The sequence below is a fragment of the Cervus elaphus genome, chromosome 14 (genome assembly GCF_910594005.1).
Source record: "Cervus elaphus chromosome 14, mCerEla1.1, whole genome shotgun sequence".
NCBI classification, from domain to species: Eukaryota; Metazoa; Chordata; class Mammalia; order Artiodactyla; family Cervidae; genus Cervus; species Cervus elaphus.
Genome location: NC_057828.1, coordinates 67573875 through 67596887, shown reverse-complemented (window position 1 = coordinate 67596887; position 23013 = coordinate 67573875). Strand labels below are relative to the sequence as shown.

The following is a 23013-nucleotide window of genomic DNA, read 5'->3' as shown; positions in this document are numbered from 1 at the left end:
CAGGCACATGGGGGAAAGGTCATGCAAAGACTGGAGCTCTTTTGCCACAAATCAAGGAATTACCAGAAGCCAGGAGAAGGGCTTGGAACAGATCCTTCTCAGGTGCCTACAGAGGAACCAGGACCCTACAAATACTGTGACTTTAGAAGTACAGACTGTGAGACAATACATTTCTGTTGCTTAAGCATTCAGCTTGTGGTACTTTGTTATAGAAGCCCTAGCAAACTAATACATAAGGAACAAAACACAACCATAACATTTAAAGCAGGATCAGAGAGGAAAATAGAAAGATTGCAGGTAGGCACCAATTCCTAATTTTTCATTCTCAGTGCATGACATAAAATAGAAGTCAATAGTTTTCCTTTGTATTAAACACTGTTAAAATATATCTTGTGTAATTAAAATATTGAGTGAAATCTTATAATTGGTTACTTTACCAGGCTGAAATTGCCCAAGGGGTTCCACTGTTAAATTTTCATCTGGATTATACAGTAATTGGATAGATAGGTTTAAAATCTGGAGTTGCCTGGAGGACAAATGGAATGCATAAATTATGTCATTATTCACACAGAAGGTACTACACAAACGTGAAATTCCACATGAGGCAAAAACACATTGACTGATCACACTGTAGCTTCAAGAAAGTGTTGACTGTTTCAGGTCACAAAGGCACTGTTCAGAGTACAGCAAGATGGACCGTGTGTACAGCAGGCCACAGAGTCATGTGCCTACCTGATGTGGGCAGTTCATACTCTCGGGAAGGATGAAGTCTGTGGTATTAAAAGAATGTAAAAGGTATGTACTCTGTTTCATTCGCGATAAAAGTGAACACTGCTGTCAAGTATTATCTGAAGACAAAAACAAGAGCCCAGTGGCAAATGTCAGTCTTTTTCTCCTCTAGAAACATATAAGAACCATACTAATAGATATTTTAGGTCCTCGTTTCCACCCACAACTGAATTGGAAACAAAAGTCTCCTTGCTTCAATATTTTAGAGTAAAAGTTGTAAAGCTTCTATTGCAGATGAAGAGCCCCCACATTTTTTTGCTCCCATAATTGTACATGAAATAGTTAATGATAAAGAGTAGTAGGAAGTGATGACTGATGACGAAGAGCTCCTAGAAATATCCTCTAATTAAGCTCAGGGATCAGATACAAACAAGGCGAGGCCTAGATGGCTTAAGCGCCCTCGCCAAATCAGGATAAGCTAACACGACGTTAACCTGGAAGCCTTTGCCAAACTCTTAAACATGTTTACCTCACAAAATCCCCTCACCTTCAATCTAGGAAACTTTCCAGTGTGCCCTTGAGAGTCACATGAAGTTGCTGTCAAGCGTCTCCCTTCCCCTTAACAGGTTCGCCTTCTGGGGGCAAGACGGGGCGGTGGAAATTAAGGTTGCTATCTGTTCTCAAGGTTATTCTCTTTCTCCAAGAGGGCAAGTCCAGCAAAGAACTGACTCAGTGTCTCTGAGAGGAGAGCTGTACTCAGACAAAAAAAGATCTCGGGGACGAAAAGCAGATGTAAACAGATTTTCACAGCAACGCTGATACAATACTATGTCTTCTCTGACCTCTCCAACGGTTTTCTCAAAAGTGACTGAATCCTCTCGCCCCTCTTTGTCAGCGAGCCTCTGTTGTTCCTCACAATCACTACGCTCTCTACCCGCACACCACCACCGACAAAGGTGACGGCAGACTCTTAGGTCCATTGCGGCCAGCTCCGGTCTAGGGCGGTTGCCTACAGGGACATTTGACGCCGAAAAAACCTAATCTCCTACGTCTGATCTGTCAAGTATTGTGCCTCCGGGGACAGCAGAACAGGTGAGGACGGCTGGAGGGAGCCAGTTCCCGTACAGTCCGAAAGGGCGAAAAGAGGGTGCGTGCGTGAGGGAACGGAGGGCCGACGGCGCGATAAGGGAGGCGGCGCGGCCGCAGCACCCCCCTCTCTCAGGGATCACCTTGCGCTGACCTAGTTGAGCTGCGCAGGACGGAACCGCACAGGGCTGGGGAGAAGGGCGGGGCGGCGCGGGCGGAGCCAGCGGTGGGCGGGGCCGCGAGGGCGATATTGCTGCGCTCGCCGGTCATTTGCCGGCTCTCCAGCCGGAAGCGTCGGGGAGGCGTTGGCGGCTGCGGAGACCGAGGCTAGGGCGGCGCACGTGGTGACGTGCGAGGGGGTGCGGCGCGCGCGGGCCGCCGCGGCGGCAGTGTCTCCGGGACGCGCGTGGAGGGCGGTCGCTCGGGGCCGCTGTGCAGTTTTGCCGCTTGCGGTTCGAGCGCGGCTGTGCCAGCGAGCCAGCGAGCAAGCAAGCGGGTCTCGGCGAATTCCCGGTGCGCTCCCGCCTCATAGACTCGGCGGGGCTGTGCGCTCGTCCCCTCCTCGCTCGGTCGCTCCCCGCTTCGCGGCCTCGAGGCGCTTTCGGTTGGGCCGATTCCCGCCCGCTTCCTCCTGCTCCCCGTTGAAGCTCCAGAGATGAGTTTTTTCATCTCTTCAGAGATGAACCAGGTAATCTGTGCTGGTCCCACTGACGAGGCGGGGGAGGAAGGGCAGCGTGCAGCCAGACTCCGAGCTGGCGGATGGAGCGGGCGGCTGGGGTTTTAGGGTGGGAGGCGGGGAGCGGTTCGGGGCCCCAGGCGGGCTGGACTCGGCAAGACGCCGCAGCCGCTGCTTTCTGTGGACGAGGAGCCGGCGCCGCGCGGACCCCGCGCTCCCGGCGCTGCCGTGGTTGCCCGGTCGCGTCAGCGGCCAAAGGCGGGTGACGGGCCGCCTCGGAGAGCGCTGCGGCCGAGGAAGCAGGGCTAGAGGGACGAGAAGTTTTGGGTTGAGGAGGTCCTCAGGGGGCCTGGGTCAAGACCTTCCGGAAGAAGGGCGCGGGAATCTCCGTTTGTGTTGTCAGGAACCCCGCCTAGTGTGTGTGGGGGTGTCTGCCCGGGGTCTGGGTTCTCTCCCGTGCGCCCTCGCAGGACCCGGCGACTGTGGGCGGGGAGCCGGCCCAGGGCCCCGTCTGTGCTCCCGGGTCTGGGGTAGGGTGGCACCGCGCTCCCGATCGCCGTGGGCCGCGGGGTCCTTTGTTCCCGCTCCACGTTGCCCGCTTTTCTTGCCAAGCGCGGGGAGAAGGGGGCGGGAGGAGGGAGGGAGCTGCTGCCCTGACGTGTCGGCGCTGAATGACTGCGGGCCGGGCCAATCCCGGGCGGGGGTGTGCAGAAGCTGGGCGCCTTGCCTCTCGGCCTTCGGAGTGTGCTCCGGCCCGGCCGCGCGGGGATGAAGGCCTGGGACTGCAGGGATCTCCAGACAGTCACTCTGGGGCCCTCGCCGCTTTGTTTCCCATCCCCGCCGCACCGCCCCCCCCCCGCCCCCCCCAAAAAAATCAGCTCAGAGAGGTTTGTTCTTTTTCCGTCGTTCTGCGCGTTTTGCGTAGCGACTCTGGTTGTAAGCTCATGATGGTAAGAAGGTATCAGGCAGTAGGATCAGATTGAGGGTTAGCCCTAGGGAAACTTGAACCACAAATACTTGAGAAATTTTACTTTTCCCCCAATACAAAGTAGATCTATTGTTTGAGGCCGCTGCCGTTTCAAAAACTAGTAAGTAGAAATCGGAGGCCTATTAAAGGATTTATTTTGTTACCCAGTATCTGTTGTCAGTGATGGAGGGCTGGAACATCCTGGCATCAAGCTGTTCTTTGAGGACTACGTGTGTGGTGACCTTCTGTCCACTAGTAAATAACAACTCTGTGAGCGTGGTACTACTCTAAACAGTTTAAGGGTAGCAGGGACTAAACTGAGACAATATTTTCTTTCAATTATTCTAGCACTGGTGGTTAAGGAAAAGAAAATATTGATGAATAGCTTCAGGCATAATCATGCTGAAACTTCTGAAAGGTGCGGAAGGAGCAGTCGTTATTTGTGTATCAGAAGGTGAGGCGTACACTATTTAGAATAGGGTTGAGAATACCATAATTCAATACCAGCTGGCAGGCTACTTGTCAGATGTCTGTAATTTGTAGTGAGAGAGAAAACTGAACTAGCATCACTGACCTAAAAGAGACCCAGAATGATTTTCCTAATATTTGAAATCTGTCATTAATACATATTAATTTCTTAATTTATCTTAACTTGTAGTTCTGTTTTTCCACCTCTTGCCCTCAAAACAGCGTTCCAGGCTTTGGTTTTAAATTAGTGTCTTTTTGCTACTTACTTTGGAGTGGGGTTTTGTTTTTCTTGCTTGAAGAATGTTTTAGGTGGCAGTTGAATATGTTTTGCAAATAAGTGTTTTGGTTTTGTATTGTAAAATGTTTTTCTGTTGGGGAACTGTCTTAATCGTTGACGTTAGACGAAGTACCCCTAAAAACCACTTCATTGACTTTTCAATGTTATGGTTGTATACTCAAATCTACAAGAAGGTTGGGAATCCCCATCCCTTGTGCTTGGGAGTGTAAATGGAAAAATTAACGAATAAGGGAGTGATTGCTGTTTTCTGTCAGAACCACAGAAAATACATTCTTATATTCACTGGTGAACTTTAATTTGTTGTTGCTCTTGAGTCGCTAAGTCTTGTCTGACTCCGACCCCACGGACTGCAGCACGCCAGGCTTCCCCATCCTTCACTATCTCCTGGAGTTTGCTCAGACTCATGTCCGTTGAGTCAGTGACACTATCGAACCATCTCATCCTCTGCCACCTTCAAGTAGAAATTTTAATTACCACCTTGTAAATGATTTCGAAACCTACACCTCACTATCCTTAACACTTTTGACAGCAACCTGGATGCCCAACAGGTACATCAGCCATATAAATATCCCAAAGCAAATTTCCTCTTTTCCTTCCCAACTTTAAGCATGCAGTAAACTAAAAATAACTATTTTGCTTTTTGAGTTCTAATTTTGATATTGATTTTTATAATGATGCCAGATATCTTCTATAAAATATCATTGTTGCCTTAGTTAGGATAAGCAAGGATATAATAATTTCCCATGTTTTACCCATTCCTCTAGACCACCTCCACGTTTCTGCTAGTGTCTTGTGCCTCTGTGCTAAAAATTCTGCTCTGTTTAAATCATCTTAATGTTGATCTCTTACTTCCTCTCCTACTATTTACCATATACATCCTGCAAACCGCAGTCTGTTGAAACAAATTGTTGCAGTTTCTGGAATATGTGTGCTTTAGTACCTTTTCCCCCTTTTGTGTGAACTGTTTTCACTGCTTAGTTTGTCTGTCTTTCTGATTGGTCTGTGGAGTGTGCGAGGCTGGGGAATGGAGTTAACTTTGTTGTGTTATGAGCATCGCATTCCAAATTGTGTTTGCCATCTGTTTGGAGCTATAAGTGTGTGTGGGATGTAAGAACTGCAGAACAATGAGGTTAATGGCATGGAGTGGGTGAGTGAGTTTGGTGAGTTTTGGTGTATATAGATGGATCATTTCAGATATTGGGAATCTATAACTTCTAGTTTTAAAAAGATTTGTAGATTTTCTTTGTATTCGAAAGTCTGTTCATTAAAAATGGAGTTACTTGCTATTTTCTAAGTTGGCTACCCTCAAAAGATTGCCTTGAAGCTTAAATAATGCTTGTAATTTGCCTTGAGGTTTTTTTAGGATGCTTTAAAAGTTTGATGATAACATTTTATCTTACTCTTATTGAAAGCCCAAGAATTTTGAGGGAGATCTATGGCTTTTTTTTTTTTTTTTTAAACATCTCTTTGATAAGACTTACTGAATTGTATTTGGGTTAAGCTAATCTTTGGGGGAGCTGTGGTAACAGGTGAACTCCTGGGTTTTACTAAAGCAGTTTATTTATTTATGAGTTGTCTGTCTCTCTTTCCTTGCACTGACCAAATTAAGAAACTGAAGTGTATTTACCAGAATATATTGTACTTGACTTCAGTTTTCATTTTAAAAGTGGATTTGTCAAATGTATTTTTTAAATATCAAATAAAATTCTAAATTTTATACTTTGCTACAAGCCTGGGATGTTGGGACTTTTGCCTTGGCTTTTCAAATATATAAAAAATTCTCCCCACATATTTATTCCATCGAGTTTCATAGACCAGATGAAGATCTATTAATTTTTGGAAAGGCTTAAAACTTAATTTGCCCATGCTGACTTCAGTGAGAATGAATGTGAACTTTGAAAGACATGGTTTTGCGGGTAGAAGTTGATGTGACCTCCTCCAGTTTGGGGGTGGGTGAGAGAAGGGGCACACAGTAAGTGAGGGCAAAGTAAGTTTGTTGCATTAATTTAAATGTCAAGTGAACTTGAGTTAGCTTTTGAAATCAAGTAGGGTTGTACTAATCAGCAGACGTCAAAGAGATGAAGTTCATATTAAGACCTTGCTTTACTAGAAAATCACCTAGTACTACCCTGGTGGTTCAGATGGTAAAGAACCCGCATGCAATGTGGGAGACCTGGGTTTGATCCCTGGGTTGGAAAGATCTCCCGGAGGAGGGAATAGCAACCTACTCCAGTATTCTTGCCTGGAAAACCCTCTGGACAGAAGAACCTGGCGGGCTACAGTCCATGGGGTTGCAAAGAGTCGGACACAACTGAGCGACTAAATACACAGTAATGTAGTAGCACTCTGTTGCAAAACTAATAACATTGTACAAATGTGTATGGCAAGAGTTGCTCCAGATTTTCTCCAGTGAAGTGAAAGTTGCTCAGTCGTGTCCGACTCTTTGCGACCCTAGAGACTTGGCCATGGAACTCTCTAGGCCAGAATACTGGAGTGGGTAGCCTTTCCTTTCTCCAGGGGATCTTCCCAACCCAGGAATTGAACCGGATCTCCTGCGTTGCAGGCGGATTCTTTACCAACTGAGCTATTTTCTCCCAAAGGACTAAAGTGATTTTTAACCATCTGGGTTTTTGTTGTTGTTTTCCAAGATAAATTTTAGGTAGAACTTTGACATTATCAAATATACCCTCAGAGATCCTGCGAGTGTGATTCCACAGCACTGTGATAAAGTAGTAGTCATCTGAATTTTTTGGTTTCTCAGTGCATATAAAAGTTATGTGTACATGATACTTGAGTCTGTTAAGTGTCCAAAGCATTATCTTTAAAAACAACTTATATACCTTAATTTAAAAATACGTCATTGCTGAAAAATGCTGACCATCATCTGACAATGCAGGGTTGCCACAGACCTTCAATTTGGGGGCAGGGTGGGGGGAAGCAGTGTTTGTCAAGTACAGTACTTTGGTGGTTTAAGTCACTCAGTTGTGTCTGACTCTTTGCAACCCCATGCACTGTAGCCCACCAGGCTTTTCTGTCCATGGGATTCTCCAGGCAAGAATACTGAAGTGGGTTGCCATGCCTGCCTCCAGAAGATCTTCCCAACCCAGGAATCGAACCCCGGTCTCCTGCATTATAGGCAGATTCTTCACCATCTGAGCTACAAGGAAGCCCAAAATACAGTACAGTGAAGTGCAGTAAAGCAAGATATGTTTGTGTATAGATGCCATTTTTTTAAATTCTTGATTAAATCAAGGCTAGTTTACAAAGAAATACTGAATAAAACCGGTCAAGGCTTAAAATATTTAAAATCTCCATTTGTGTTTTGTTTCTCAGAGGGCATACACTTAAATCATTTCTAACATAACTTGCATAGAAAGGTTCCTCCCTTTCACCCTTGCGTAGATTTTCCTAACGGGCTAGGTCTTGGCTGAAAATATTTAAGGTTTCTTTTAGATAGTGTGTTCTCTGTACACAGAATTAAGAAGAGCTGAATTAACTAATCTAGATGCAAGTGAACAGCAGAGGAAATCAGTATTACACCATGGTATGAAATAGTTTCATTGCAGGTATAAGCATTGACAACAGTCCCAACTGGAGTCCGAATACTCAGGTTTCTTTGATATAAAACCTAAGCTATGGAGAAACCAGTGGAGGCATACAGGATTCAGGTTGTGCAGCTGTTGAACTTAATATGGTAATTTGTTGAAATAGAACTGGATTAGTCTTTAAGTGGGTTCTGGGGTAAGAGACCATTCATGTTAACATAATCGTTAGAGTTGTGGGCTTGATTGATGTATCCAAGTAATTTTAAGATTTCCATTTTTAAAAGTATGCACATCTTTCAAATAATTTCTTATTTAGTTCTGATTTGTAGAATTAGACACTGGTTTAATAACAGTTCAGGTAATTAAAAAATAAGAACCAGCTGACTTTGACACTTTAGTTAATGATGTGAAAATAAGGGGGAAAGAGAAGGTAGGAGGACTGAATGTGATTTCCTTGAAGATTTGATTTGAACTATAACTTTCTGTTGGTAGTTTATTACTATATATGAGGAAAAAATGATCATATAAAGCACAGACATTAATATTTTCCTTTTTGTTTATTTAGTTTGTTTCAACAAATTACTTATCTTTATATTCAGGTTTCTAGGCTACTTGTTTTGGGGTGGGGGCGGTGGGAAGGATACAAAGATAAACAAGACATAGGCTCTGCTTTCAAGGGACCTTGAATCATGGAAGATAAGCAGGTACACAACCCAGAATAGACCAGCTGGAAGATCACACAAACACACTTTCAGAGAGGGTGCAGTATGTGGAGGATGAAGAGAAACTACATTCTCAGCTGGAGGGATTTGGTGGGGACTCTATGAAGGTAAGATGTCATCTGCAGAGGCTGTGTTAAGGGGTTCCAAGAAAACAAAACTTGAACAAAGGTACAGAGATGAGGAAGTATGCAGATCATATTTGGGAAACAGTGTATCTGGTTTGACTGTAACATTGTATACATATTTGGAAATACTGAAGGTTGCTGCTGGCTGGTAAAAGCAGACAGATCACATGTTTGTGTATTAATTAGAATCTCACAGTAACGAATATTAGAATAAACCAATATTTACATTTGTTCTCGTATATCTCACTTAAATGATAAGTTACTAGCGCCTGCCTTCTGGGGAGAGGTTTTTTTTTTTTTTTCAATCATCTGAGTGGTTGCAAGTTAAATGAAAATATTTATGTATAGTTACATTTGTATTATTTTCTGTATTGTGCCATTTACCTTGAAATGTCTTTAAGATCAGGACTTAGCATGATCTACCTAGATCAATGACATTCTTTGGTCATTCTGAATATCCAAAAATTTTCATTATTACAGATTATGATGCATGATTATCACAGAAGAAATTCGTGTCTATAGCTTTAAAGGACTTGATTACATCATTTTCAAGCCTGATAGTTTTGGAATCACCATTAGAGCTTAAGACTCCTCTGCCTTCACTTCAACCACCTGTCTTCATACCTCGCCGAAGTGCTGAGTTTCCTTTGTCCTTGGATTATTTAAAGCGTCCCAGAAATACAGTTCTCACCAGTGTAGCAGGTAAGTGAATATTCAGTGGTCAGTGCACACATTCTTTTTCCCTAAAGACTGTGCCAAGTACACCAGCATCCTTTCATGATTTTTTTAAAAGGTGGAGAAGTCAATATTATTTGTAGAAAAAAATTTTTTTCCTGTTGTTTTCTTTTCTGTAAACTGTTTTGAATTTAAATAAATCACTTACTTCAAACCAAAACCTTCTTTTACCACTTTTCAATGATGTATTTTGTGTAGCCGTTAGTCCGTTTGTTCACAGGAAAAAGTGAAATGGAAAATTTTTTAAAGAACATACATTTCTAACATGTATTGTTATGGGACAAGCAGTTTAGAATAATTGAAGCTTGCAAAGGGAACAGAATTTTTTGAACTATTCTTACTGGCGTGTAGTCAGTTTACAGTGTTGTGTTAGTCTCAGGTGCACAGCAACGTGAGTCGGTTATACATAGGCATGTATTTTCTTTTTTAGATTCTTTTCTCCTATAGGTTATCATAGAATATTGAGTAGAGCAAAAGGAACACAATTAAGTTAGTCTTACATCAGTTTTTCTCGTTTGTGAGTAGAGGAGTGACTATAGCCCCAATCCAAAGAATCTGTATGTAGTGACCACCTCACATCCTTCCAGACTCTTCAGTTGGCTGTTGTGTGGATTTGGGGAGGGCTGGGTTTCCATTTTCTTCCCCTTCAGTGTGTGTACTGATAGAAACCTGGCCAAAATTTCTAGGATATCATACCACTACTGTACAAATTCCTAAAAAGACTTAGGACCAAAGTATAGGGGTACAAAGGCTTGGACATTCAGTGCCAGTGTTGTTTTAGCAATGTTCTTGTGTGATAAAATTTTTATGTATTGTTGATAAGATGGAGATTGAAAATTAAAGATACTGTATTACTTTTCAAAATGTTATAAAAATCACCATTTATAAGTAAAAATAACTTGGCTTTATTTCTGCCCTTTAGCCAAATTTAAAAGGAAAAATGATTCCCAATGGATATTTGATGTTTGAAGATGAAAATTTCATTGAATCTTCTGTTGCCAAACTGAATGCCCTGAGGAAGAGTGGGCAGTTCTGTGATGTTCGGCTTCAGGTATTCAGAACGTGACTGGGAGCTTGCACATCTGATCTTTCATACTGAGAACCGTGTGTCCTGGACTGGCTTATTTTCTTTCTCATAAGAGGCATTTAATGAAATAAATTTAAGAGACAATGATTTACCTAGAAACATAAGATGGAGGATACGATGTAGTGATTAGCTCGAGAAATGCGTAGTCCACAGTGCTTCTAATTGTGATGCCTGATGTTGCAGGTCTGTGGCCATGAGATGCTAGCACACAGAGCAGTCCTGGCCTGCTGCAGCCCCTATTTATTTGAAATCTTTAATAGTGACAGTGATCCTCACCGAGTTTCTCATGTTAAGTTTGATGATCTCAATCCGGAAGCTGTTGAAGTCTTGTTGAATTATGCCTACACTGCTCAGTAAGTTCTCTGAAGTACATCATATAACTAGGAAATGAAATTCCAAGTCCCTCTAAATTTATTTAAGAATCTGTGTTTTAAGGCCATGGTATGGTACATGATACAGAACCTTTTTTTCCCAATAGGTTGAAAGCTGATAAGGAATTAGTCAAAGATGTTTATTCTGCAGCAAAAAAGCTGAAAATGGACCGTGTAAAGCAGGTAGAGTAATAGAAGTAATATACAAGGAGTAATGTTACTAGGGGGTCTTCCTTTATATAATTAATTTGTATAATTTGTCATAAGATATCTGTTGGTCTCACGAACTTGAAAATGTCCCCTTTTCCTCCCTAGAGATGTGAGTAAGTATATAATTTTAACAGTTTAGCTATAGTAACGGTCACACTTCCTCTTACATAATTCAAGCTACAGTCTTGCTCTTTCAATAGCCTTCTCTGGTGGGGTATCCATGTCAGTCTCTGATAACGTGAATTAAAACAGTCTTGATTGTTCTCAGTTAATCATATAACTCATACCCTTAATTCTTGATTCTTCTACATTTCTGTTCTTCGTTAGAAGTTTTCTTTCTAGAATTTAATGCCATCAAGAAGTGACATTAATAATTTATAGAAGAAAAAAAGCTTTTAATCCTGTAATGTAGGGGGGTCAGTAAACTGCAAGCCTTAGGCCAGCTGCCTGGTTTCATAAAGTTTTATTGTACCGTTGCTCTCATGTGCAGGTGGTCTATGGCTACTTTCTACCTGCAGTGACAGAGTTGAGCAGTTGTGAGAAAGTATGGCCCACAAGCCTAAGCTGCTTACCATTTGGCCCCTTAGGAAGAAGTTTTCCTGTTCCCCTCATGTCACTCTGCTTAAAAACCCTTCTGTGCTTATAGCACGTGTCCTTCAGGTTAGCATTCCAGGCTCTCCTTAATTTAATTGCTATTCCTCCAAAATATTTCCTGATTTTCTTATCTTTAGTTCTTGCCAAACTAAATTGTTGCAGCATCTTGCCTAGTACCTATCTGCATTCAACATCATCTCCCCTCTAGAGGCCAGTTCAGATAATTGCCTTTATGAAGCCTTGTCTGTCATTCTAGTGGGAGATACTTATCTGAACATTTCATGTACATTTTCATAGCATTTCAATTTGTTGCATTTTAAACAACTTATGTATTTGTATGTTCTTCTTTGATGTTATTATTTGTATGCATGTATCCCTGGTAGCTCAGACGGTAGAAAATACGCCTGCAATGTGGGAGACCTGGGTTCGATCCCTGGGTTGGGAAGATCTCTTGGAGAAGGGAACAGCTACCCACTCCAGTTTTCTGGTCTGAAGAATTCCATGGACAGAGAATCCTGGCAGGCTACAGTTCATGGGGTTGCTAAGAGTCAGACATGACTGACTGACTTTCACTTCACCTCATTCTTCCTACAGTTTAACTTGTTCTATTAAGGCAGTGAATTTTTTTGATTAATTTTTATATTGTCGCATAGTACTTACATGGAATATTAAATATTTGTTAAATAAAGTGTGTGTAAATGTTGACACTTGTGTATTTTTCCCCAAAGGTTTGTGGTGATTATTTACTATCTAGAATGGATGTTACCAGCTGCATCTCTTACCGAAATTTTGCGAGTTGTATGGGAGACTCACGTTTGTTGAATAAGGTTGATGCTTACATTCAGGAACATTTGTTACAAATTTCAGAAGAGGAAGAGTTTCTTAAACTTCCACGGCTAAAGGTAAAATCTATAAAGATTAAAGATGTAAAGGTAAATCTATAAAGAGATATATACTATTTAGTTCCAAGAACATAATCTTTGTTCATGTTTCAAGCAAGTGAGTAATGATTATCAAAATGACGGTCCATTGAAGTAACGTTATTTTTATCAGTGTAATGGTTTCCTCCCTACTAGTTTGTTTACTTTTCTTTTTTGGCTACTGGTTTCCTTATAAATTAGAATAAATGTACGGAGCATGTACATGTATGAAGCATGTAGAATAAATGTAATTGGGCATCTATGACAGCTTTGTTATGCAATAGAGAATTAAGAGGCTCAACACTGATCCATGTGTCTTTGTTTTTTCCCCCACTCTAGCTGGAGGTAATGCTTGAAGATAATGTTTGCTTGCCCAGTAATGGCAAACTGTACACAAAGGTAATCAACTGGGTGCAGCGTAGCATCTGGGAGAATGGAGACAGTCTGGAAGAGCTGATGGAAGAGGTTAGTTTTAAAGTAAATGGGACTCAACAGTTATTAAAAATGATTTTGCTATAACATGAAGGATTCCCTTTCACTTTTATTTTATAACAATGACCCTAAAGAATTTAAATTTTGCTATAGGTACCCCTAAGCTGAGAAACAGGGGGGGTGTCCAGGTGAGCTGAATGAACTGTTCAGTTTGGTCTTCTGCTTTTCTTTTTTTGTTTCTTTGCTTATTATGTGCTGTTAACTTTCTTTAAAGTAGCATGTAATTTGCTTTAGACATGGGAGGTGGTACTGAAATTTTCTGTAGATTCTGAATTTTTCTTCACAGGTTTTTGCTTTAAAATTGACAAGTAGGTAAAAGCTTCTAATGGTTGTTCCTCCCCATTGATTTATCTCCCCATAGGTTTATTAACAAAACTAGGATACCCAAGACTGAAGAAACAAGAAGAATCCTCAAGTGTATTGACACGTAAAGAAGCAGCAGTCCTGCCCCAGTTCTCCTAAGAAAAATCCGCTGTGGGCAGAGAACGATGATGATTTAATGGTGTTTACTCCTTTACAGGATTCTTATCTTTAAAGCTTTGTGTCTTTCAATGGTGTTGTTCATACAGAGTCACTCGCTTAACTTGGGCTACTTTTTAAAAAATATACAAGGAAAAATCGACGGAGAAATGATGGAATTAAACATGCAGGTGAAACAATGGAGTTGACCTTGAGTTTATCCCTCCACTTAAGCCTTTCAGATACACGAAAGGCTTATTACCAAACCGGTTAGGCCTTTAGAAACCCAGTTATCATTATACTCTAAAAAGGCGAAGAGGTGATCTTTAAATTCTATCTGGTTTCCCACTTGAAAATCAGATGCATTAGCCATGTGTTTGCATCTGTTAAGGGAGGTAGCTGTGCAGGTTGTTTGAACTTTTGCATTTGTTTTTTTTTTTATCTCTTTTTTTTTTGACATTGCCTGCAGGACAGAAATATGTTTATACATATTAGACCACTTGTCTTCGAAGGTGTAAACCATATTCAGTATATTATTGTAAATATGTACATTCTTTAAGAGTATATATATATATATTGTACTGGTCCCTTTTTTTTTCTTAATGCTGTATCATGGAAGCTATGAAAAAAATGGAAGATTTCTTTCAAGCCAACCATCTTTCAAGCCAGCCAAGCCAAGGACTCTTCAGCCAGTATTAGAAGATTCTGTATCTTTTTTTTTTTTTTTAATTTTTACCACCATGACATGTTTTCTTTACTTTGGGGATCCTGCCAGAGTAAGATGTCAAGAATTCAAGAAGCACACTGGAGGTTACCGTGAGGCGTTGGTGTGATCTGCATACTAGTGGAGTAGCCATGGAGACAGTAGCCACATGGGTGTTCTGTTGCTGTTTTGCAGGTTCAAACCTTGTACTACTCAGCTGATCACAAGCTGCTTGATGGGAACCTACTAGATGGACAGGCTGAGGTGTTTGGCAGTGATGATGACCACATTCAGTTTGTGCAGGTACACAATGCACATCTGAGGTAACCTCAGGTTAAAGTTTGATTAGAGCATTTTATAGTATACTGAAATTTTCCTTTAATAAAGGAAAGTGAAAGAACTTCATTGTTATAACTGGACAGAAACATTTGTGGGAGAAAAACCAGCCTATCTTTCTTAGCATTACCACTACTTTTGCCACATAAAAAGAAATTAACACAGCAAACTAGGAAACCCCATTTAAATTTTTTTTTTTTGTCTCAATCAAATAGGATTTGCAAATAGTAAGAAAAGGGGCCAATAAGATGAAGCAACATAGAAATTCTTTGGTTTTTTGGTTGGACTATAAAGGATAGTTGTCAGAGGAATGATTGTTAAACCTAAGTTTTATAAATCCAGGTATAAACTTTTTTCGTTTATGGGTAAATAACATAGAGAAAAGTGTACAGATCATAAGTGTCACGTGGTGAATGCCTTGGCTTAAAAACTTCTTCTTGGGTGAAGAAGAGATTTCAAGCATTCTGTAAGCCTTCCTCTTGCCCCCCTCCCAGTCACTGCCCTACACTGCCCCAAGGGCAGCCATCATCTGAACTTCTGACACAGTACCTTAGTTTGCCCATGTTTGAAGCTTATGTAAATGGCTATACAGTATGTATGGTTTTTGTTTGGCCTTTAGCTCAGCATTGTATTTGTGAGGGATGAACTGTAAAGTAGACTGAGTTGACCCAAATTAAAGGATGTCTCCCTTTAGTAATTAAAAGGTAAATGGTAAACTCAGAAAACAACCTATATGGTGATATTATTAGGTGCTCTGTGTCAGTATTGGCTGAACATTTTTATTTTCACAGAAGTTTTTGGGTGTAAATTTGTGCATTCTGAACATTGAGGCTATCTTTCCCCTTGTCTCCAAACATTGTAGGTTAACGTTGTTGTTTTTTTTTAAGTACTCTTTCATCAGGCAGTGGTTGAGTGCTTACTAAGTAGAAGGCCATGATGTTACATAAGAGGGCCTCCAAATGTGTAAGAGACAGTTTTCTGCTTCCAGGAGCTTACAGGAGGAGGTAAAATAGAACAGACTTACAAGCGTTACCGACCAAAGACATTCAGGGAGGGTGGAACCAAGAGAGGAAAAACCAGGGAAATTTCACAGTGGAGGCAATATTTGAGCAGTCTGAGGATATAGGAGAGTGTGCATGGCAGATAGAAGTGTGTCAGGTAGCAGCGGATACCTGGACAAGGAGAGTCTCTTGGAGTTGCAGGTCTCACAACTGGAAAAGTAGGTAAATATAGTCTGATTGGGGCTTCATACTTTATTCTACAAGTAGTGGGGGGCTTTCAAAGAATTTTAGGCAAGGGAGTAGAGTGATCTAAACAAACATTTCACAACTTTAATAATAGTGAAAAACTGGGCAACAGTCCAGCAGCAGGGGGACTGGTCAAATTATGGTTGTTTCCATACTGCCAAGACCTATAAGTTCATTAGTCATATTTTAGACCAACAGTGAACTGTTAGGTGGCATACTCTGGGTTGTGGAATTCCAGCTGGTTTGGGGAGGGGGGGTTGTTTTTTACTTACTAAAAGCATCAAATCCTTCTATTATGACGAGGTACAGAGGATAGAGGAAAGCTTGTGAGACCACTCTATAGACTATTAGAAGCAGTAGTAGTAGTTCAGGTTAAAAAAAAATGATGAGGGCTTGATTTGAGGAGAAGGGAAAAGGGTAGACGAGATGTTTCTAGTTGCAAAGGTCCTTAGTGACTATTTGGGAAAATCAAGGAAAAGAAAGAATTTGAGGGTGAGCAGGCTCCTGACAAGTGTGACTTATTCAAAGGAAGTGCCATGAATAGAGAGAATGAGGTCAGAAGGAAGAGGAGACACTAGGCTTCAGAAATAGGAAGTGAGGTCGAGAAGCAGCCATTAGCCTCAGAGTGTTGTTCAAGCTAGCTAACATAGGAGAAAAAAGTCAGAAGGACTGAATTGTTGACTTTGTTAAATCATACTCAGAGGGGATGTAAAAAGGTCAGGGGTTTCTCATCTACACTGGTTTTAGGAAGCCACTCTGTAACCTTTAGTGGTTGTAATTTCCCAAAAGTTACTGAGGTTAGGAAACCCTTATAGCTTGAGAAGTGATGGTGGCTGAAAAAGCCGCCAGGGACCACCCCTTGGGGAGGGGAGTTCAGAGGCAAAGTGTAGGCCAGAGGATGTGTTGAATGGGAAGAGTTGATATGGGAAAGTTTGAAGATAAAGGAGAGGAAAGAATTAGGTTTCAAAATGTTCTGGAAGAAATATAAAAGAGTTAATCAGCATTTCTGTATAAGGCTTGTAGTTACATAACACTAAGTAGTCATCCTTGTTACCATGCTTTTTCCTTTCACGTTGATTTTTCTCTCAAAGCCGTACATTAGAACAGTTTTCTTAACTGCAGTAAAAGCCATCATCAGCTTGTGTTACTTTGGCTTCCTTTTCCCCACAGATTGGGATAGGGTTTTATGTCCCTTGTAATTGCTATTAGCAGAGAATACAAACAGACTATCATAGTATAAAAGAGTGGCTTTATACTCAGAATTCCTAATTTTTATTTTTATTGTTTTATTGCCTTAGGCATTGTATATCTTCTCTGATTTTCAGTATTTTTGTCTATAAGATGGATAAGTGTATTGCCCTTCCTGAATTAAAAGAGATGATGTGAATAAAGTACCCAATAATACCTAGGTATATAATGTGTAAATGGAATTTGATAAAAACCATTACCATGATACATTCTCTGTCTTCTCTCAAAATAGCTTCTTATACTGCAACCACATTTGCTGAATTGCCCACACCAAACTTGATAGTTTTTTCCCAGCTTCAAGTAGCTACCAGAATCTTTTTCTCTATTGTCACATGTCCTTCTTCCACTCTAAAGAGAAATTTCCTTTAGAGATCCTACCTACCCTTGTGGCTCTGGCCCTGGGGACCAAAATAGATGAGCAAACTTGGCGAGGTATTGAAGGTGGTACCTGTTCATTCAGCAGGCACTTCCTGCCAGGGTAGTGTTGACTCTTCTGATGCCTTGTGATCATATTCCTTACGAGTATTTAGGGCTCAAGAAATTGAAAGAAAACTGTCAAAGGGAACTTGTACACGAGGGCACAGTGTAATCATAGTCATTTGGAAATTTGCAGCTTTGCCCATTTCTCCCTTTTATGTTCCTGTGTGTTCCTTTGTGAATGTTTGGTTCTGTTACTGTTACTGCTGTATTAATTTCTGAGTACATTTTTTATTTTTCTGTTTTGATGTAGTTTTACTTGTCTGGGCTTCCCAGGTAGCTCAGATGGTAAAGAATCCGCCTGTGATGTGAGAGACCTGGGTTCAAACCCTGGGTCCGAAGATCCCCTGGAGAAGGGAATGGCAACCCACTCCAGTATTCTTGCCTGGAGAATTCCATGGACAGAGAAGCCTGACAGTCCATGGGGTCACAAAGAGTCGGATACAACTGAACGACTCACACTTTTACTTGTCTAGAAAACCACTCTATAATACCTTTAGGGCAATCCTAAAGAAATGTAGTTGTAAATGTTTCTTGTAGTTGCCACTTTTTTCCTATAAAATCACTTTCAGAGATTGGATGGATATGTCTGCTCACTTTTTGCTAACATTGTATGAAGGATGATACCAGTACATATGATTTAGTTAAGTTTGGCAGTTTCATGGAGATAGTGAGTAAAATGTATTCTCTCAGTTAATTCTTGCTGTTTTAGATTTATAACTTATTTCAGGAGATTCTAGACTATGTGAGCTTATGTGGATTATGAGGGAGGAGGTTCCTTTTGTTCTTCCCTTGAGTATTTTGCTACTTGATCTGCAGTGTTTTTTAATTGTTGAACTTGAGCTTTTTCTTGACCAGGGTAGGTATAGTTGTTTCCTTATTAAGTGGAGGTGGAAGAATGCCAGTGACGCGTGTCAGTCAGAAAGTGTTGGTTTGTGTTCAGTCTAGGTGTGCTGTAAATGTCATGCGTAAGTGAAGGGTACTAAGTGTTTTCTCAGTGTTGTGGAATAGCTCAGGAGCAAAGGTACACCAGGTATGGTCTTTGGCTAGGTTTCTGTAGCTGCCTTTTGATTTTGCAGAAAAAGCCACCACGTGAGAATGGCCATAAGCAGATAAGTAGCAGTTCCATTGGATGTCTGTCTTCTCCAAATGCTACAATACAAAGCCCTAAGCATGAGTGGAAAATCGTTGCCTCGGAGAAGACTTCAAGTAAGTGTATTACACTTGTCAGATTGCCTTTGGTTTATTTCTTTTTAAGAAGGAGTTTTAAGTTAGAACCATATTATCCTTTTAAGTTGATTGAGGAAAAAACTCAGAAGCAACTAAATTTGGAAAAGAGTAACAGGTCATCCCTGTGTGGAGTCTGGAGTCCAATGCTGGATCACCACAGCAACCGAAAGTAGTAAAAATTGCATCTTTAAAAACACAGAACTCTTGTGCTTACAGATAACACTTACTTGTGCCTGGCTGTGCTGGACGGTATTTTCTGTGTCATTTTCCTTCATGGGCGAAACAGCCCACAGAGCTCACCAACAAGTACTCCAAAACTCATTAAAAGTTTAAGTTTTGAGATGCACCCAGATGAGCTCATAGAGAAGCCCATGTCTCCTATGCAGTATGCACGATCTGGTCTGGGGACAGCAGAGATGAATGGCAAACTCATAGCTGCAGGTAAGAACAGAAGGATGAGTGACTTAGCCAAAAGCTTTAACTGGCTAAATCTCTTAAGCAAATGTTTATGCTTGCTTGTGACGTGCAGATTTCAGAAGACAGGCTTTAATATGCCTTCTTCTGTGGCATTCCACTTTACCACATTCTAAGATGACAGAAACAGTCAGTACTGTTGTAGTGCCTCGTCTTCAAGTTAATGTCTGTCTCTAATTCCTTAAAAATTATAAAGTAAGTAATTGTCTCCTAATTTTCAAGCCAAGACAAAGCAGTTTACTTAGACTAATTTTGTCATTCAGCTATAACAAGCACTTAGTTAAAATGGGGCCTTATTAAGTTTGTGGATGAAAAATTCTTTTTCTTATTTCGTACAGATTACTTAAAACATTCTAGACCAGAAACCCTGGGCCAGTGTAATATTTTAAACATAACTGTTTGTGGTTCTTATACCAGGTGGCTATAACCGAGAGGAATGTCTTCGAACAGTTGAATGCTATGATCCACACACAGATCATTGGTCCTTTCTTGCTCCCATGAGGACACCAAGAGCACGATTTCAAATGGCCGTACTCATGGTAAGTATATTATTTTGCAGGAAGAAGCAGCCCACATTTAGCATTTTCTGCTAACTTCACACAGTGGCAGAAATGCTAATGTCTTGCTTTTGGCTTAGGGCCAGCTCTATGTGGTAGGTGGATCAAATGGTCACTCAGATGACCTGAGTTGTGGAGAGATGTACGATCCAAATATAGATGACTGGACTCCTGTTCCAGAATTGAGAACTAACCGTTGTAATGCAGGTAATACTTTTCTGCTGAGATAATCAAATACTTAAACCGTACTTAAGTATGATGATTAAGTTATCAATTTTTAACCTTATTTTATACTCACCTAGGAGTGTGTGCTCTGAACGGGAAATTATACATCGTTGGTGGATCAGATCCATATGGTCAAAAAGGACTGAAAAATTGTGATGTATTTGATCCTATAACAAAGTCATGGACGAGCTGTGCACCTCTTAACATTCGTAAGTTGATTTTCTTCTTAAGTATTTTTTTTAGGACCTCTGAGTCAGCGGTATGTGCAGTGCACACTTATAGTTTTGGGAGATACAGTAATAATTTTGGTTTGACTTGATCTTATAGGTAGACACCAGTCTGCAGTCTGTGAGCTTGGTGGTTATTTGTACATAATTGGAGGAGCAGAGTCTTGGAATTGTCTGAACACAGTAGAGCGTTACAACCCTGAAAACAACACCTGGACTTTAATTGCATCCATGAACGTGGCTAGGCGAGGAGCCGGAGTGGCTGTTCTTGACGGTGAGTGTTGGGATTTGGAGAGTTGAGGAATGGGTAGTGGCAAGAGTTTGTTTTAAAATTCCAAGAGAATGTCAGTAATAACTATATACTGTTGCAGTCAAGAGTTTAGAAGCAGCCATCTTTTCTGACGCAGTGAGGGTTGGTTTGTCTTTTAGAAGTTTCTAATAATCAGAGACTCTGTACTGGGTATATAGCATAAATATATTCACCTTCTTCCATAAATCATACTCCTGATGGATCATCTTGGAGTTGAGTTTGTTTCTTTAGAGCAAGAGTTTGTAAAACAAAGGAGATACAAGTCATCTAGTTTACTCCATGTCTAATTGAAAGCAAAACAAGTCTTTCCAGATCATTTTATATAGACAGCTTTCTTTTCACATCCATTTTATTGATTTACATAATATTTATTTTGGAACAAAGCTTGTGGCTCTACTGGTAAGAGCCTAAGTGTGTAGGCACACCAGTAAGTAGCCCACTGGCCTGCAGCCTTGGGCCTACTGGGAGCCTTGTCATTCTTTCATAAGTACATGGACGCAGGTAGGCTAAGTGACAATCAGATGAGAAAATGATGATTTTGAGAATCCCTAATAAAGTTTTTTCCCCTAAGCTACAGGGAATATTTAATGCTAACATTTTATTTGAAAGTAATTTAACAATTAACTGCCTTTGTATATTTGAAAATAATTATATTCATTGTCTGTTTCCAAGAAGAAATTTCTATACCAAAACCATTTTATGTAGTTGGAAAGGTCTAGAAAATGTTCAGTTATTGAAACCTCCTTTCCTATAATCTTCATTCTTGTGCACTCTAAGCAAGTTGTCCACCTTCTTGGTTCCTCATTTCTTCATCTGTGAAATGACAGTAATAGAAACAACCACATAGAACTGTTGTGAGAATTGCACTTCCTTTAAATTGCCTGACTTACATGTGCAAATGGGTTTTTATCAATTTTATTCCATTGTATTCCCAGCTTCTAGGGAATGCTTGCCACATTTAGTTAGAAATGAACGGACTTTTCTATTGAGAACCACTAATTTTAGCAAAAGACAGATTTAAGGGTTTCTTTCTTAGCCTCTCCAGATTAACCTTGTGTCTTCTCTCTTAGGAAAACTGTTTGTAGGTGGTGGCTTTGATGGTTCTCATGCCATCAGTTGTGTGGAGATGTATGATCCAACTAGAAATGAATGGAAGATGATGGGAAACATGACTTCACCACGGAGCAATGCTGGGATTACAACTGTAGGGAACACAATTTATGCAGTGGGAGGATTCGATGGCAATGAATTTCTGAATACGGTGGAAGTCTATAACCTTGAGTCAAATGAGTGGAGCCCCTATACCAAGATTTTCCAGTTTTAACAAATTGAAGACCCTTTCAAACTAACAGGCTTAGTGATGTAATTGTGTTTAGTAGAGGTACACTTTGTGAATAAGGAGGGTGGGTGGGTAAGTAAAGATGTTGCTAACAGCAACACAAAGCTTTTGCATATTGCATATTATTAAACATGCTGTACATACTTTTTGTGTTTATTGGGAAAGGAATGCAAAGATGAAGGTCTGTTTTGTGTATTTTTAGGACTACTTTGGTTACTTTTTGGAAGTTGATATTGTAAAAGAATAAACCAAGAATTGATTGGGCACGTCATTTCAAGAAGTCCCCTCTCCTCCACATTTGTTTTGCCAGTTTGCACATTAAATGACTCTTTCTCCTCAAATGTGTATTATGGGGCAAGAGGGGTAGGGTAAGATACAGGCAGTTGGGTTGTTTTTAAAAGGCCCTTTTTCAGTAACTGGAACACTCTACAACAAAGAGACTTATTTAACTAGATGACAATGACTATTTTTGTTTTTATTAAAAGGAAGCTTACATGCCTACCAAGGTTTAATCTTTTATGATTGCCTTTTTATAACTTTTTGTATTCTCAGCAGAGTACTTTCTTTACCTGTTGAAGTTAACATTTTGCAGGTTCAAATTACTGAAGCAGAGTGGCAATCTTAAAAGTATGTAGTGAGGTGTTTTATACTCCCAGAATACAAACTTCAGAACTTTTGCCTTAGCTACAGGTTTTTTTTTTCGAGAATGCAATACCAATGTTTATTTGAATGGAGTTGCTGAACAGTAACATGGCTGTGATTTTTATTTGATACACTGTTTTTAAATACTTTGACTTCTTGGGGGTGTATTTTATATAGCAAAATACTCATATATAACAGTAAAGAACAGTGAAGTATTTTATCTTCTAAATAATTCCTATTTTTTATCATTAACAAAACAATCCTAAAATAGCAGTCCTACAATCAAGGAAAAAAAATTACCTTAAACTGTATTGGGTTTATGAATGCAGCCTTATCAGAACTATGTTTTTGTTCAGTTTTTCTATTCATATGGATAAATAACTGGTGAAGTGGTGACTTGGTATTGTGTAATGCTACACATATAACTTATGGTGCCAAAATTAGAACATCCTAATGCTTGCTGTTGATGCAAACATATTAAAGGTACTTTGCAGGAAATCCTTGCACCATGGGA

General features: G+C 40.4%; 1 protein-coding gene across 1 annotated transcript; it reads left to right on the top strand.

Annotated features, from left to right (window-relative positions):
* Nucleotides 1–2362: 2362 nt before the first annotated feature.
* On the top strand, nucleotides 2363–23013 carry LOC122707645 (influenza virus NS1A binding protein). Its single transcript, XM_043923364.1, has 15 exons — nucleotides 2363–2503; nucleotides 9097–9318; nucleotides 10274–10402; nucleotides 10622–10791; nucleotides 10917–10992; nucleotides 12342–12515; nucleotides 12873–12998; nucleotides 14383–14490; nucleotides 18575–18704; nucleotides 18942–19166; nucleotides 19617–19738; nucleotides 19837–19963; nucleotides 20059–20190; nucleotides 20309–20482; nucleotides 21589–23013. Exons 3-15 carry the CDS (start codon nucleotides 10292–10294, stop codon nucleotides 21840–21842), a joined length of 1929 nt encoding a protein of 642 aa, XP_043779299.1. The 5' UTR covers nucleotides 2363–2503; nucleotides 9097–9318; nucleotides 10274–10291; the 3' UTR covers nucleotides 21843–23013.